This window comes from Thermobia domestica, chromosome 1 (assembly GCF_964235325.1).
Source record: "Thermobia domestica chromosome 1, izTheDome1.hap1.1, whole genome shotgun sequence".
NCBI lineage: Eukaryota > Metazoa > Arthropoda > Insecta > Zygentoma > Lepismatidae > Thermobia > Thermobia domestica.
This window is the reverse complement of record NC_137454.1, coordinates 386,238,896-386,253,606: the sequence shown is the minus strand read 5'-3', so window position 1 is coordinate 386,253,606 and position 14,711 is coordinate 386,238,896. Positions and strand designations below refer to the sequence as shown.

At 36.4% G+C, this 14,711-nt stretch overlaps 1 protein-coding gene across 1 annotated transcript in view; it reads left to right on the top strand.

Annotated features, from left to right (window-relative positions):
- The window catches only part of LOC145665033 (dnaJ homolog subfamily C member 8), a 60,695-nt gene that overhangs the window by 28,611 nt on the left and 17,373 nt on the right, over positions 1–14,711 (top strand). The window contains exons 2-4 of the mRNA XM_081732258.1: positions 1,547–1,705; positions 7,518–7,584; positions 11,557–11,651. Of these exons, the coding sequence (XP_081588384.1) occupies positions 1,547–1,705; positions 7,518–7,584; positions 11,557–11,651 (321 nt within the window). The remainder of the gene's footprint in view (positions 1–1,546; positions 1,706–7,517; positions 7,585–11,556; positions 11,652–14,711) is intronic.

The window sequence follows — 14,711 nt, the reverse complement described above, 5'->3', positions numbered from 1 at the left end:
CAAACAGAACACTGACAAAATTTCATCATAATATCTTAATAACTTCCTGGTGATAATTAAAACTTTACGATACCTCCTCGTATTCTCTGTATCCTACTTGTTTCATGTGTCGAGCCCAGGCAAATTAGAGCTGGATCTAGGAACATTTGAAACTAACTCTTTGAAATCTGTATTTTTCTTACAATCTGCCCAGCACCTTACTTTTGCAGAATGGGCTTGGTAACCAAAAAGTTAAGAAAATATTTTCACAGTTAAAATCCGCGTCTCGATTCAGGTAGATTATGATGGCCAGTTCAACACTTCCTGTTATGAATTGAGTTAAAAATAGAAACAAATCAAACATTTTTCATTTTTATTTGCAGGCCGGATGAAACACTCACGGGCCGCCATTTGGTTATCACTGTCCTAGAGGATCCATTTTTCGTCGCATATTACGAGTTGATCCTATTGCATATCAGAAGAGAAGAGCCAGGGTTGCCATCAGTGTGTTCCGTAATCGCACCACTTAGACTCGGGCTATCTATTACACTGTACTTGGGCCTCTGTTTCGGCTCCTTTCAAAATTACAGCTACATAATCATGAGGGACGTGCTAGAGGGTATTGTGACAGGAAACAGAGGGAGGGGGCGAAGACACTACAATTAATAGACGATATGAAAAGAAAGAAAGAAAAAGGAACGTACGTAAGGACGAGGAGGTTAGCGGAAGACCGTGGAACATGGAAGCTTATAATGACAGAATACCTATGATAATGATGAACGTGCAAAATATAATGAAGGTACTTTTAAAAGTTTTGAAGTCTCACGGTGAACACCCTGTATGTACGGAGAAAGTTGTTGAATGTATATTTCCTATGTCGAACAAGGCATCATATTTTATTTAGTCTTGGAAAGCTGATACTATGAGCATAAGTTTATTATTATTATTATTATTTATAATGAAGCAATGTAATCCAGACATCTCTCGTTGAGTTTATTGTTTTTGAAATATTTGATTTGTATGTAGTTTTCATTTCTGAGAATATCTTAAATTCATTAGTTTTACAGGTCTGTTTTTTTCTGAAATAATAATGCATACCCTTACACATTTAAGTTCTGTGTTTAAGTGGTTCATATGGTGATTCTAAACTTTATAAGTGTGGTTAATATCTCATTGATAACAATTATTGAGCGCTTATTATTCCCAATATGTGACGAAAATGTTCAATATACTTTCGAGAGTGATATCAGAACAAAAAGTTAGTGTTATAGAGCTTTTTTATATTAAAGCAACGTGACGAATTTTGTTGTTTTGTAAAAAAGAAGTGTCGAACCTTAGTATTAATAGCGGAATATAGTTTTCAGTTTTCTTGTTTGTAATTCTGCGAAAGTTGGATGTAAGTGTACTACAACAGGATCAGTAAATTGTTACAAGAAAGAAATTATACCTCAGAAAGCTTGGAGATCGTTTTTCCCAATTCTAATCAGTTTTGTTTGGACATTAATGAGGAACTGTGCAAACGTATGAAAGCTAATACATTGATGTTTGTTTCTCTTGTATTTTTCAGGTGAAGGAAATAGAGAAGAGAGACTCGGTTCTTACGCCCAAACAACAGATTGACCGACTTCTTCGAAAAGGCTCCACATATTTTAACTTAAATCCGTTTGAGGTTCTTCAGATTGATCCCGATACACCGTTGGATGAAATTAAAAAGAAGTACAAGCGGGTAAACTTTTCAATATTCTTCACATTCTAAATATTAGCTGAATAGATGGTACGCTTGTGTCGTGTCCGAAAGCTGCCACACCGTAGATGGCGTAGAGCGTTATCAAACTCAGTGGGGAGCTTGCTTATGGGCAGTTGCTGCGTTGTGGATGAAGCTTAGGTTTTTGTGTTGCCATATTGTGGGGTATAAGTTAATTCCTGTTCCTGGTACCTGTGTGCATGTATGAAATTTTCATTAATTCACTTATTGTCTGCAAAAATTAAACAGTACACTCTTACACCGAAGAAAAGGGAAGATAAAGTTAAAACAAGAGGACATGTTACGTGGAGGTGAGATTTAGAAATTGTGTGCTCTTTTAAGGAGTTTCATATGAAGTACACATCGTTTACCAAGAGTTCGCAAACTTTTGGATATATTGAGGGACAAGTTGGCCAGTGGAAGGGTTGGTTGTTGGCATCGCAAGAGGAGGCGACTGAGCCTTTGACCTTCTGAAACTCTACATGAGGAAAGGGGCCGCGGTGGCTCAGTGCTAGAGCGTTCACCTCTAGTGTATAGGGTCCTGGGTTCGATAACGCCAAGTGAACTTTGTGGTGGACAAACACCGTATGCGAAGGTTTCCTCCCCCTTTCTTAATTCCACCATTTCATTCATATCTCATCATCACGTTTCCTTTAGCCTAGCCGGCATAATCGTGGAACGTAAAACTCAAAGATTTCATTTCATTTCTATATGAGGAAGACATCTCTATAATATACCCGAAAAATAATCAATCTCTAAAAAAAAAAAAAAAAAAAAAAAAAAAAAAAAAAAAAAAAAAAAAAAAAAAAAAGGGAGAGAAAAAGGATAACAAGCCACGATGAAGGTACTTACGTTCGCGCAACTGACAACAAGGAGTCTTAAATTGTGTTGTGGGGAGCGCAAAGAAGACCTTGTGGATAATATTTCTCAGATCACAACATAAACAAGAATTGTGGGACTTACCATCCACATGAAGTATTGACGTAACCTGTTCTACTTGTGGTTGTTTTTGTGGAGGTTTAGTTAACAAGAAACTATAATACCTTGCTTGTTTGTTCCATTTGAATGAAACGAAATTCATAAGAAAACTACAATGTCTGATTTGAATTCTGGTTCAAAATTCGTATTTTAACTTAATGGAAATTTTGATTCAGATAATAAAATTTTGAAAAAACACTATAGTTGAATATGGAGTTCAAGTTCCTGGATTACATCATCTTCATCAGACACATTGACAGATACATAATCTTTGTAAGATTGTAGATTGCATTAACTAGACATAGGTTGTTTAGAAAAATACCTTATTTTATATGAAAGAACTTATAGAGAAAATTTTCACACACACCTCCATGTTTCCTGAAAACAGATCAAATTCATAATAAGTGATTCAGAAATTTAAATCAACTTTTTTTTTTTTTTTTTTTTTTTTTTTTTTTTTTTTTTTTAAGTAACAGAGGAAAAGTGATAATTGATACATCAAATCATGAAAAAGAAATACATACAGTTTCTCCTGTCTTATTTGTTGTATTTTTTTTATGTATTTATATTTTTGTCTTTTGTGAAATAATGCTTATTCTGCCACAGCAATAATGTGGAGTTGACCATCGTATTAGATTAGATATATTTTACATTACAAATTGTTTGCTAATGGAATCCCGTTACTACTGAAAAGGAACGAACGTTTTGCGAAGACTTAAAACTTTCAGAATTACTCTATAAGCTCCAAAAATTTCGGAAAATATGTTAGGGTTTCTTCTTCGAGTATCGTTTGCAGACACTTTAAAAGTATTGAGACTATCTGATATGTAAAATTGCGAGACTGAATTAGAAGTAACTATGTTTGCTATTATGAATTATACTAATCTCATTATTAAAATGTAACTATTGTAAAATATGGTAATGTATGGTTATAGGTGTTCTATATTTTATACAAAATTTGGATTTTTATTAGATAATAAAATCATATCGAACGAGATGTTAAACCAAGATTATTAATGTTAGAAACTTATCTGAAGCGCCCTTTTATTTAGTTTGCCATACAGTTTTCAATGGGGAACCTCCGTCTTCATCTGTGGAAAAGTTAGAACTTAAGTTGCGAGCTCTCTCGTGGCTAAGTGGTTAGTATAAGCACCTCTGGTGTGGGAGACCCAGGTTCAGTTCCGCGCTAGAGCTCATGTGGTTCGGATCCCACGTTAAGCCGTAGGTCCACGTCTGATATAGCTTCGCTGCTGCATGGAATGCTAAACTGAAAATCAAACCAAAATTTAAGCTGCAGAACAAATTATGTAATCGAGTTGCCTCCAATTCATTAATTCTGAATACTATTTATAGATGAAATGGCAGAAATCTTGAATTTCTTGAACTAAAGAATAAAGAACTGGTTGGACATAAGAATAAATATCCAATTCTAAAATTTTTATACGTACATTTTTAACCACAAGGTCAAGAAATTTAAGCATTCTGCTGGTTTCAGTAATCTGTAACCAGTTTTTGGAGTCAACTCCAGAATATAATTTGTTCTGAAGCTTAAGTTTTAACTTTCCCACTGATAAAGACAGGGTTATCCATTGAAACTGTATGGATAGCTGAATAATGCGAGAGACTAGTAGTTTAAATTAAATTTAAACCGGGGGGCGCGGTGGCTCAGTGGTAGAGCGTTCACCTCCGGTGCTTGGGGTCCCGGGTTCGATCCCAGCCTCCGCCAAGTGAACTTTGTGGTGGACAAACACCGTGCTCGTGGGTTTTCTCGGGGTTCTCCCGTTTCCTCCCACTTTCTTCATTCCACCATTTCACTCATCTCTCATCATCACCGTCTCCTTTAGCCTAACCGGCATAACCGTGGGACGTAAAACTTAAAGATTTCATTTCATTTTCATTTTTTAAAAATTTAAACCAAAGCAAAACATTATACTTACACTTTCATTGAAATGTGCATCTTTTGGAGGGGAAATTCAAATAATTTCTTTAAAACTGTTTTCCCTGTGCGAATTACGGGTATTTCAGGTAGTAAGATATGGGAAGGCATGAATGTATTACCATTGGTTTATTTAAATCCAGATGTTTAAATTCCTTTCCTGATCAATAATCTCTTAAAAAGAAAGAAAAAAGAAATCACCTTCTTATTCGATCAATGGAGATACATTCATATATTGAATGCGGTTCATGACTTTGAATTTCTGAACTATTGAAATTACTTTTTTTAAAAAGAAAATTGATTATTGGTATGAGCATCGCAAAAAATGTGCTACACTAGAGTTCCGTTTAACCAAATTTGATGGGGCCAATGGTGGTTCGGTTGAACGAAAATTCAATTAAACCGGAATAAAGTGTTTTTTAATACAGTACTGTGTTTTGTACACAAATCTCAACTGGCAGGTGTCTTTTAACCTTTGCAGTAAAGTAAGTGTGCTAAAATTAGACGGGGATGAGAGAGAGAGTGAATACAGACAACTCATCGTAACAAATAACTGTTAGACCAAAACTAGTACCGTACTCGTTGTTGGCCCCGGGTTCGATCCCAGCCCCCGCCAAGTGAACTTTGTGGTGGACAAACACCGTGTGCGTTGGTTTTCTCGGGGTTCTCCCGTTTCCTCCCACTTTCTTCATTCCACCATTTCATTCATTACTCATCATCGCCGTCTCCTTTAGCCTATCCGGCATAATCATTGGACATAAAACTCAAAGATTTCATTTCGTTGTTGGCGTAAGTCGCGCATGACTAAAGTTTTTAGTTTATTTATTTATTTATTTATTATGATTCGGTTAAACTTGACTAGTGTATTTGCATATCTGATGATTCCCGAAATACCGTTATTCTTTCAAATGTTAGCTTTATTAACCGGACATTTTTTGGTGATACGAAAAAGAAAAGTTCACTAGTACACGGGTAATAAGAATCATCATAGAGTAAATTTTTCTTCTGGGAATTACCAAATGAAACATACAAGATAGCATATGATAGGTAGTGCTTGAAATAATAGCAAACTACAGAAATAACTAAGCAACTACATATACAGTGGATCCTCTGAGTGACGAACACCGATGGGATATGATTATTTATCCGAAATGAAACATGTCCTGCATAGAGATTACACAGATTTAGAATATGCAGTTTACAGCTAATAAACATTTTTATTATAACTACAGTATGTACACTAGTTGTAAATTAAATATAGGCTAATGTCAATACTATACACAGTCAATACTATAGGGAATGTCTTTATACTGGTGTTGCAGGGGAAGATGCAAACCCCCCAAAAGAAAGATTTGTCAGGGAATAGAAGAAATTTCGCATAGAATTCTTGACCATACCATTCCTCTCCGCGATTATTTTTATTCAATATATTGTAAACACAGAAAAACATTTTAAGTTCAGCTGGCAACTGTTTTCATGTGGTGGTTCATCAGTTCATTGACCTAAAGCAAAGACATTTTGTAGGGAAGGCATTTTCTGTTTACTGTACTGTATCGCTAGGATTGCCAGATTTGTGAATACAAAAATACGGACGCAATACCAAGTTACGTAATTATTAGTTCTAGGTTTTTAACTTTTCAATTAAAAATAGATTAATAAATGACAAGAATATTGTTTCTAATGTACAATTGAAAAACATTGTTGCTTGTCGGCCTGTATGGAAATAATAACTAATTTGTTTACCGAACCGAAAACAAAAATGCAGACACCGTATCACTTTTTTGAAAGTACGATACAGGCACGGACACAAGTCTTGAAATTCAAACTAGAAAATACGGATGTCCGGCAACCCTATGTATTGTTTTTTTTTTTTTTTTTTCCTTTCTTTCTTTCTTCAAGTTGTAGAAAGCATGTTTTGTGCTACCTATGAACTGAGAATAATTTCCTGTCCGTTATGTAAACAGGTCACTAAAACTGGGAAAGTAGAAACCAGTCCTTGTCTGTAAAAGGAAAGGCTATGTTCCGTAATAATATATATATGTAAAATACGGGGTCCTGACTGATTGATCAACGCCCAGGCCAAACTGCTTAAGCTGGAAACTTGAAATTTAGACAGGGCATAGGATGTTTGGTGTAAAGTCCCACTAAGGAAGGATTTCGGAAATTTAACGGGGAAAGAGAGATGGCAATTGTTATCAACAATCATATCTTCGAATCTCTTAAGGTTAGAAACATGAAATTCAGTATTTGACTTCTCATTTAAAATAATTAGGCACACGTTTCAATGTTTTTTCCGTTTTATTTGTCCCTAGAAAGGAATAAAAAGGATGAGATCATAATTGTTATAATTGGATGGCCATATCTCGAAATTCGTTAAGGTTAGAGACATGAAATTTGGCATTTAGATTTTTCAATTAAAATAATTAAGGCGTTCTTAGATACTTCCCTAGAAGGAAAGAGAAAAAGAATCCGTGTTGCAGTTGTTAAAGTAAAATGCCATATCTCGAAATCCCTTAAGGCTAACAGACATGAAATGTGGTATTTAGGCTTAAATTTTTCGCTAAGAATGCCATAAACGTACTTTTGTGTGCGCTGAACGGACACAAAGGCTGGAATATGAGGTACGAGGCCATAGGCTGAACAAGTTTGATGGTGTGGGGCGAAGTCCTCAGCTAGCCGAAGGATAGTAGTATATAACAGGCCAGGGAAAAAAAGCGCGTATTATGAAATTGTCTGTTAAGGAAAGTTTAACTGTACAACATTATTTAGCTTTCTTTACATGCAATGTTTATATAATAATGATATATATGAAGATAGTATTATGTTAAATCTTAAAATCTTTATTTATAAACTGTATTTAGTTTATTTATTTACTTTCAGTTGTCAATATTGGTGCATCCTGACAAAAATCAAGATGATCCAGACAGAGCTCAACAAGCTTTTGAAAGTAAGTATTATAACGGCACCATACATAAAAGACGAGTTATACGGTGTGTCTTTGGTGCGCGTGATTTCAGATTCGATTCCTGATGTGAGCATAGAGCTTTTGGTATTTATGTAGTCAGTTAAGGAGCTACTGGAATTGAGTAGTGGAATATGGTCTAGAAAACTGGAAATAATGGTGATATTAGTCAATATACTAACTACATAATACTCCGCTAAAAGAATGAAAATGTCTTGCGTTAACCACGTCAAGTACTTCTACGATCTAAAATGTCAATCTGCTTTGGGTCTTGTGAATGAGTAAAAGAGTAATATGAAAAGTTATTTGCTAGTAGACGGTCTTTCTGGTCTTATTAGTAATAATTGAAATACACATTTAAAGTTAATGATTGTAGTCTGTATTTTGAACTTGTAATCAAACTTACCTTGTATCTTTTTTTAATTTTAATTATGGAAAGCTTTAAAAAAAAGGTTATTTTCTTTTCCGTACCTATGATATCCTTGTCATGGTATGAATGATTATCAACTCCGTGGCTGCATAATAGGCCTATAAAAAGTAAACTTAAACCTTTTAGCACCCATATTTGTGAGTAATGTTTTTCCTGTCATTCTAAGAGTAAAGATTTTAGATTATTGTTTCACTTTTTTTTTCATGACCACACGTCGGTTGGTTGTTTGGAATTACCGTCCCTTTTCAGCACTGAGGCCATATCAGACGTGAATGTATAGGTTTTAAGTGGAATCTGAACTATAATGCGTTGAAATATTAAGGCTCTCTATCGGGAATCAAACCCACCTCTGCGTGCACCGAAGTCATGCATGCGAGCCACTGGACCAGCAGAGAGGGCTATCATATGTAGGGACAATTGAGTCAGTAAGTGGGAAGGAAAATGCAATTGCTTTTTCTGTGTCAATTAATTAGTTAAGAGCGTGACTTTCTAAAAATAATACAAAATTTACCATTTTTCTTTTGGTTGTTTTTTATAAGTGAAAGGAGATAATGAAATGCAACTTACCATAATCATAGATAATGTTATTTTACAACAGAAAATATGAAACTGAAGAATGCTCATTGTTGCCATCCATAAAAAATACAGTGTTGCCAGAATAACATTTTCCCAAAATGTAAGTGAAGGCAGCGACTAGATAAGCGAACTCAACTGCATTTGATTTCGTATCATGTTGTTTTGGTATTCTGGAACTACTTTTTAAATAACATTATTATTTAATTTTAATAACTGTATGTTAAAACTATTTTGTTTATTACAAACTAAATACAACTATTATTCAAAAAGTAGTTCACAGTATTCCAAGACAACATGATGCGTAATAATCAAATGCAATTGAGTTTGTTTCTGTAGTCGCTGCCTTCACTTAGATTTTGGGGGAGTTGTTATTCTGTCAACACTGTAATTTCTATGGATGATAACATTGAAAATTCTTCAGGTTCATGTTTTCTGTTGTAGAATAACATTATCTATGATTGTGGTAAGTTGCATTTCATTATCTCCGTTCACTTATGAGAAACTAGCGAAAGAAAAATGGCAAATATTTTTAATAAGTCAGGCTCTTAAACATAGGTTTTGTTACTCTGTAAGTACTCTCTTGCTGCGAGGTCCCAGCTTTGATTGCTTAGTGTTGATCCGGCTTCGTGAAGGGAATAGTTGATTTAAGAAGTGCCAAACGTGGTGTAAAACAATGGTGTTGGGCTCGTCGCGTTTGGCATATTTATGTGTTCACCATACATTGAGCAGTTGACATTGGACCTTCTGGTCGGCCATAGTCTTCTTCAGCGTGTAGCACTAGAGAGTTTACGTTTTATTCTACAGTTCGGCTGCAAAACTGCCCAACAAAAAATATTTTTAAGTCTTGATTCGCTTACAAAGCATGAAAACTTTCCGCCTTGCTTAATTAGCTGTATACAAAAATTCATGGTTTAATTAGGTATAAGAAATAAGATATATAAACAAAAATTTACAGCTTAAAGTACTTCGATGTATATTCATGTTAAATATTAACAGAGCAGGCTGATCATAATGATGTATTTAAAAGTATTTGGGTTCACATTTTTTAAATAAGTAGTTTATATGTAGATGTATATGTACAGAAGGCGCAGGTTTATATTCATGAAATGGTATAATATTGTACCACTAAAAGGAGTACATTTGTATATAGTATAAAGCATTGTGAAGCAGTGTGTTGGCTATACGGCTGTATTGTGTACGATTAATTGAATAGTTCCGAAAATTGCAATATTTTTCCTTTTGTATCCGATTTTGCTTGTAGTTACAGTTAACAATCAAACCGTGTAAAACCAAGGATTTTGTAGTACCCGATAAAAGCGTTGTATTGAATCGGAACAAACAGATAGACCTACTGTTGCTGCGAACATTGAATCATAAATCTCAGGTTCTGCCACTCCCGTGATCCACAAAAAATGAAGTGCGTAATGCTTCGAAAGACCCTACCAACTCAGAGAAAATTAGCAAACGCAACAGTGCGTTCACCAGCAACTTGAATTGCATTATTGTCTGATATTTGTGACTGGTGAAGGTCTCATAGAGAAGAAAACGAACAGTCGAAAGCAATACAGGGCAGGGTTAATTATTGTGAATGAAACTATTATTAATTTGCCCGGATGCGATGAATATAGGGTAGTCGACTGTCGCCCATGTGACACTAGGGAACTTAGACCTAAAGACGATGATTTACGCAGCACATAACCAAAATATCCTGAACCAATCTTACTTACATTCCACCTCAATATGGCATCGATAACATCTCACGTTTTCACTCTCTAAGGCACAAAATTAAGTCATGAGGTAGTCATCTGTAATGCATGTGAATAGGGAATACATTCGGCCCCTCTTACAAGCGTTCGTGTAAAATTCACGTAATGTGCTGCAATGGGTCTTGATTTCCGTTTAACCAAGCTTTGGGATCTAAACGTCTCCCTAATAAGTTCATGAAATTTATTCAGCAATGAAGTTTCATGTATTGGACAGTGAAATGCAGGGCGGTAACTGAAACACAAAGCTTTTATATCCACTGGTAATGTCGTGTTATCTCTTAATTTTGTATAAAAACTAATTTACCGCAGTGGTGTAGATGGTAAGGCTTCTACCTACCTGCCAGACAGTCTGGATTCGATCCCCAGTAGTGGAGCCGCGGTGGCTCAGTGGTAGTGCGTTCACCTCTGCTGGATGGAATCCTTAGTTCGATCCCAGCTCGCGCTAAGTGAACTTTGTGGAAGACAAACACCGTGTGCGTGGGTTTTCTCGGTGTTCTCCCTTTTCCTCCACTCTTCATTCCACCATTTCATTAATTTCTCATCATCACCGGCTCCACGACATAATCGTGGGACGTAAAACTTAAAGATTTTATTTCATTTCGATCCCCGGTAGTGGTGGGGTTTATTCTCGTTCCATCCTCGCCCCTACGCGACTTACGGTTTCACAAAGTTTGTCAAACGAGTATCAGGGGGAAGAGGTAAAGGCTGATCATAGTACCTTCCGTGTGTGTCGAGGCCATGGAAGTGTGGAGCCTCCACACAACCCATAGGCTACAGTGTTCTCGAATTAGGGGAATCTTGAGTTCTCTTCCCGGTGGGAGCTTATGTGGTTCGGATTCTCTGTTAGGCTGTAGGTCCATGTCTTGAGTTGAGTTGATTTTGAGTTTTACATCCCGTTCAGCAGCGAGGCTATATGAGACGTGGACCTACTGATTAACGTGGAATCCGAACCACATGAGCTCCCACCGGGAATCGAACCCGGGTCTCCCACGCCAGGGTCCATGTCGTACACAGCCTCGGAGCTTAATGGGACGTTAAACTCTAAATCAGTCAACCGACCGAAGAGGAAAGCGGAGGGCTGTATATCTAATTTTGCTATCATAAACATGAAATGACTTCCTTTATAAATGTAAGTAATTTGATTTTGAAGACTTCTCTAAGAATGCAGTTCTTTCTTTGTTTCAGTTATTAACAAAGCGTGGAAAACGCTTGAGAATGAAGAAACAAGAAACAAATGCATGGACGTTATTGAAGAGGCGAAGGCTAGAACAGATCATATGGTAAATACATCATTGTACTATAAATTTTTATTTAACTCTTTAATATATTCATTTTTTTTTTTTTTTATGCAAGTGATCATATTTCAGGGAAATAGGAATCAAATGCCAGAACTTCTAAAGCCCCATTACATGTTAATTTGCGTTAACGTAACGCAAAAATTGCGATTTAGTGTTTGCTATATGACGTCAAGTTATGGCGTGTACTGATTATGTAAATTTCATAGGAGAACAATAGAATGAAATGCAGAGGTTGTACTAAACGTATGCAGGGACATAAATTTAGAAGTAAATGTAGAGAAAACTACATATATGGAAGTTCGTCGGGATCGCAGTACTGCAAATTATGGATTCATTAAAATATCAAATAATACTTTCAATAAAGTGGATACTTTTAAATATCTAGATCAGTAATAACAGGTCAAACCATATTCACGAAGAAATTAAGTCGACTAAAAGGAGGAAATTTTTGTATTATTCAGTGCAGAGTCTTCGCGGATTCTGTCGAGGAATTTGAAGCTTAAAATATATATGAAACTATCATCATACTTGTTGTTTTGTATGGTTGAGAAACATGGTCGCTTACTCTGAGGGAAGGATGTCGAGTGAAAGTATTTGAGAACGAGATTCTGAGACGAATATTCGGACTTAAAGAGGAGCGGAAATGGGGAATGCTGGAAACTTCATAACGAGGAACTGCATTATTTATTCCGTTTACGGAACATTGTTAGAGACATCAAGTCTAGGAGGCTCAGGTGGAAGGTCATGTGGCAAGAATGGAAGAAAGTAGGAACGCTTTAAAAGTTTCAACTGGAAATTCGATGGGCAAACAACCATTAGGAAGACCTAGGAGAAAATGAGAGGACAATATTAAGATGAATCTCGCAGAAATAGGAATAAAAAATATAAACTGGATACAGTTTACTAAGGATAGAAGTCAATGGAGAGCTTTTGTGAATGCGACATTGAACCTACGGGTTCATAGGCCATACAGTGAGTGAGTGAGTTAGTTCTATGACGTCAGTAACGCAAATTGTGCATTTCGCGATCGTCTGTCCTCCCAGCCTTTTTTAGACTCACCACCGCATTTCTTAAAAGATATGCATTGCGTTGTGATCGCAAATTTTGCTTAGACATATATGTAATGAGGCTCCTGATGTGATTAAGGAGATCATCGTACAATATTGAAAAAAATGTAACGCATTCTATATAATATTACATTTGAAACATGCTATTTACTTTTATCAATGGGTCTTACTTCAATCTTGTTTTCTGTCCACCTCTGGTGCTTGGGGTCCCGGATTCGATCCCAGCCCCCGCCAAGTGAACTTTGTGGTGGACAAACACCGTGCTCGTGGGTTTTCTCGGAGGTCTCCCGTTTCCTCCCACTTTCTTCATTCCACCATTTCACTCATCTCTCATCTTCACCATCTCCTTTAGCCTAACCGGCATAAGCGTGGGACGTAAAACTCAAAGATTTCATTTTTTTTCTTTTTGTTTTCTGTCACCGTACTGACACGTAGCAGAGAGGCTTAAGTGAGAATTTAAGTATGAAATTTAATTCTTTGTCTTAACAGATGAATAATAAATGCAAATAAATTATGAAGAATTCATTAAAACTAGAAGGAAGCGTAAGCTTCTGAAGAAATTTAGAGATATGGTATTGAAATTGTATTGAGTAATTTCCTGTTGTCATTCCCTCCGTTCTGAAATATATATCTACATGTTATACATGAGCAAACTAAGAAGCCAGACGTACAAGATCTGTCCAGAAAGAAGCCGCAACTTTCAAAAATATGATCAGTGAAACTATCTTTGACTTTTTGTTTGCCCGCACCGCGTAGTAGGTTTCTTTCGAAGTATCTTAACCGTAATTGCATCATCCATGTCACTGTGAAACTGCGAGCGCTGGAGTGAAGCTCTGTTCCGTACTTGTGATTTTGTAATATTTTGAAAACGAATTTGGAAGAGCAGCGTATGTGAATCACATTTGTTTCAAATTGCGCAAGCCAAAAACGTTGCAGGAAGTGTACGAGGAACAATGTATGAGCCGAACTAGTCCCCATCAACACCGTGTAATGACGTTCACGTTCGGGAAATGTACAATGTTGTACTGAAAAATTGTTGTTTGACCGTCCGCAAAATAGCTGAGAAAGTAGAAATCTGTAGATCGTCCTGTCATGTGATCTTAGTTGAAGAACTACACATGGATCGTACTGCAGGGAAAATTCGTTCCACGGTTGCTAACAAATGAACAGAAAGAAACACGTATGGAAATCTGTGAAGATCTTTTGAATCGTGCAAAGAAGACGATAGTTTTTGGATCAAAAGATCCAATATATTTAAGGCAAAAGTTTTCTTGTAGGGCTTATATCTGGAGCCGAACCCAGACTATCACTTAACTCAGTTTGTTGTGCTTATTCCGTATTAAAAAAAAATTAAAAAAAAAAAACCCTCGAGTTAGAGACCGTTCAAAAATTTTGTGGCCCCTGATCCAGAGACTAATTATTGGCCAAGATTGGACAATCTTTTATGCATTTTTTTATCATTCCTAAAATTCTTAGCCAAGATAGCAATCTTTTAATCCATTTTTTGGATCATTCTTAAAATTCTTGTTTGAAAAACAACATAGTAGGGACGATAGTTGGGTCAATGTCTGTAACATTGAAACAAAGGCCTAGTCGTCCCAGTGCATGAGAAAATCTTCACCCAAGAGACCCCTCCCCCAAAAAAGAAACTCGTCAAAGATGCTCAAACGTTGAAAGGATTCTCAATGTTTTCTTTGATTTTTGAGCTCCTTCGTGGCTAAGCGCTTAGCATACGCGTCTTGGGCGTGGGAGACCTGGGTTCAGTTCCCGGCAGGAGCTCATGTGGTTCGGATTCCACATTAATCAGTAGGCCCCATCTCCTATAGCCTCGCTGCTGAAAGGGACGTTAAACTCAAAATCAACTAAACTCTTTTTTGTGGTGGTGATCATTATGGATACCTCTCACGTGGTTAAACCATCAACACAGAGCATTATTTAGAAGTGATGATGCGTTTGAGGAAGGCTGTAAAGAAGA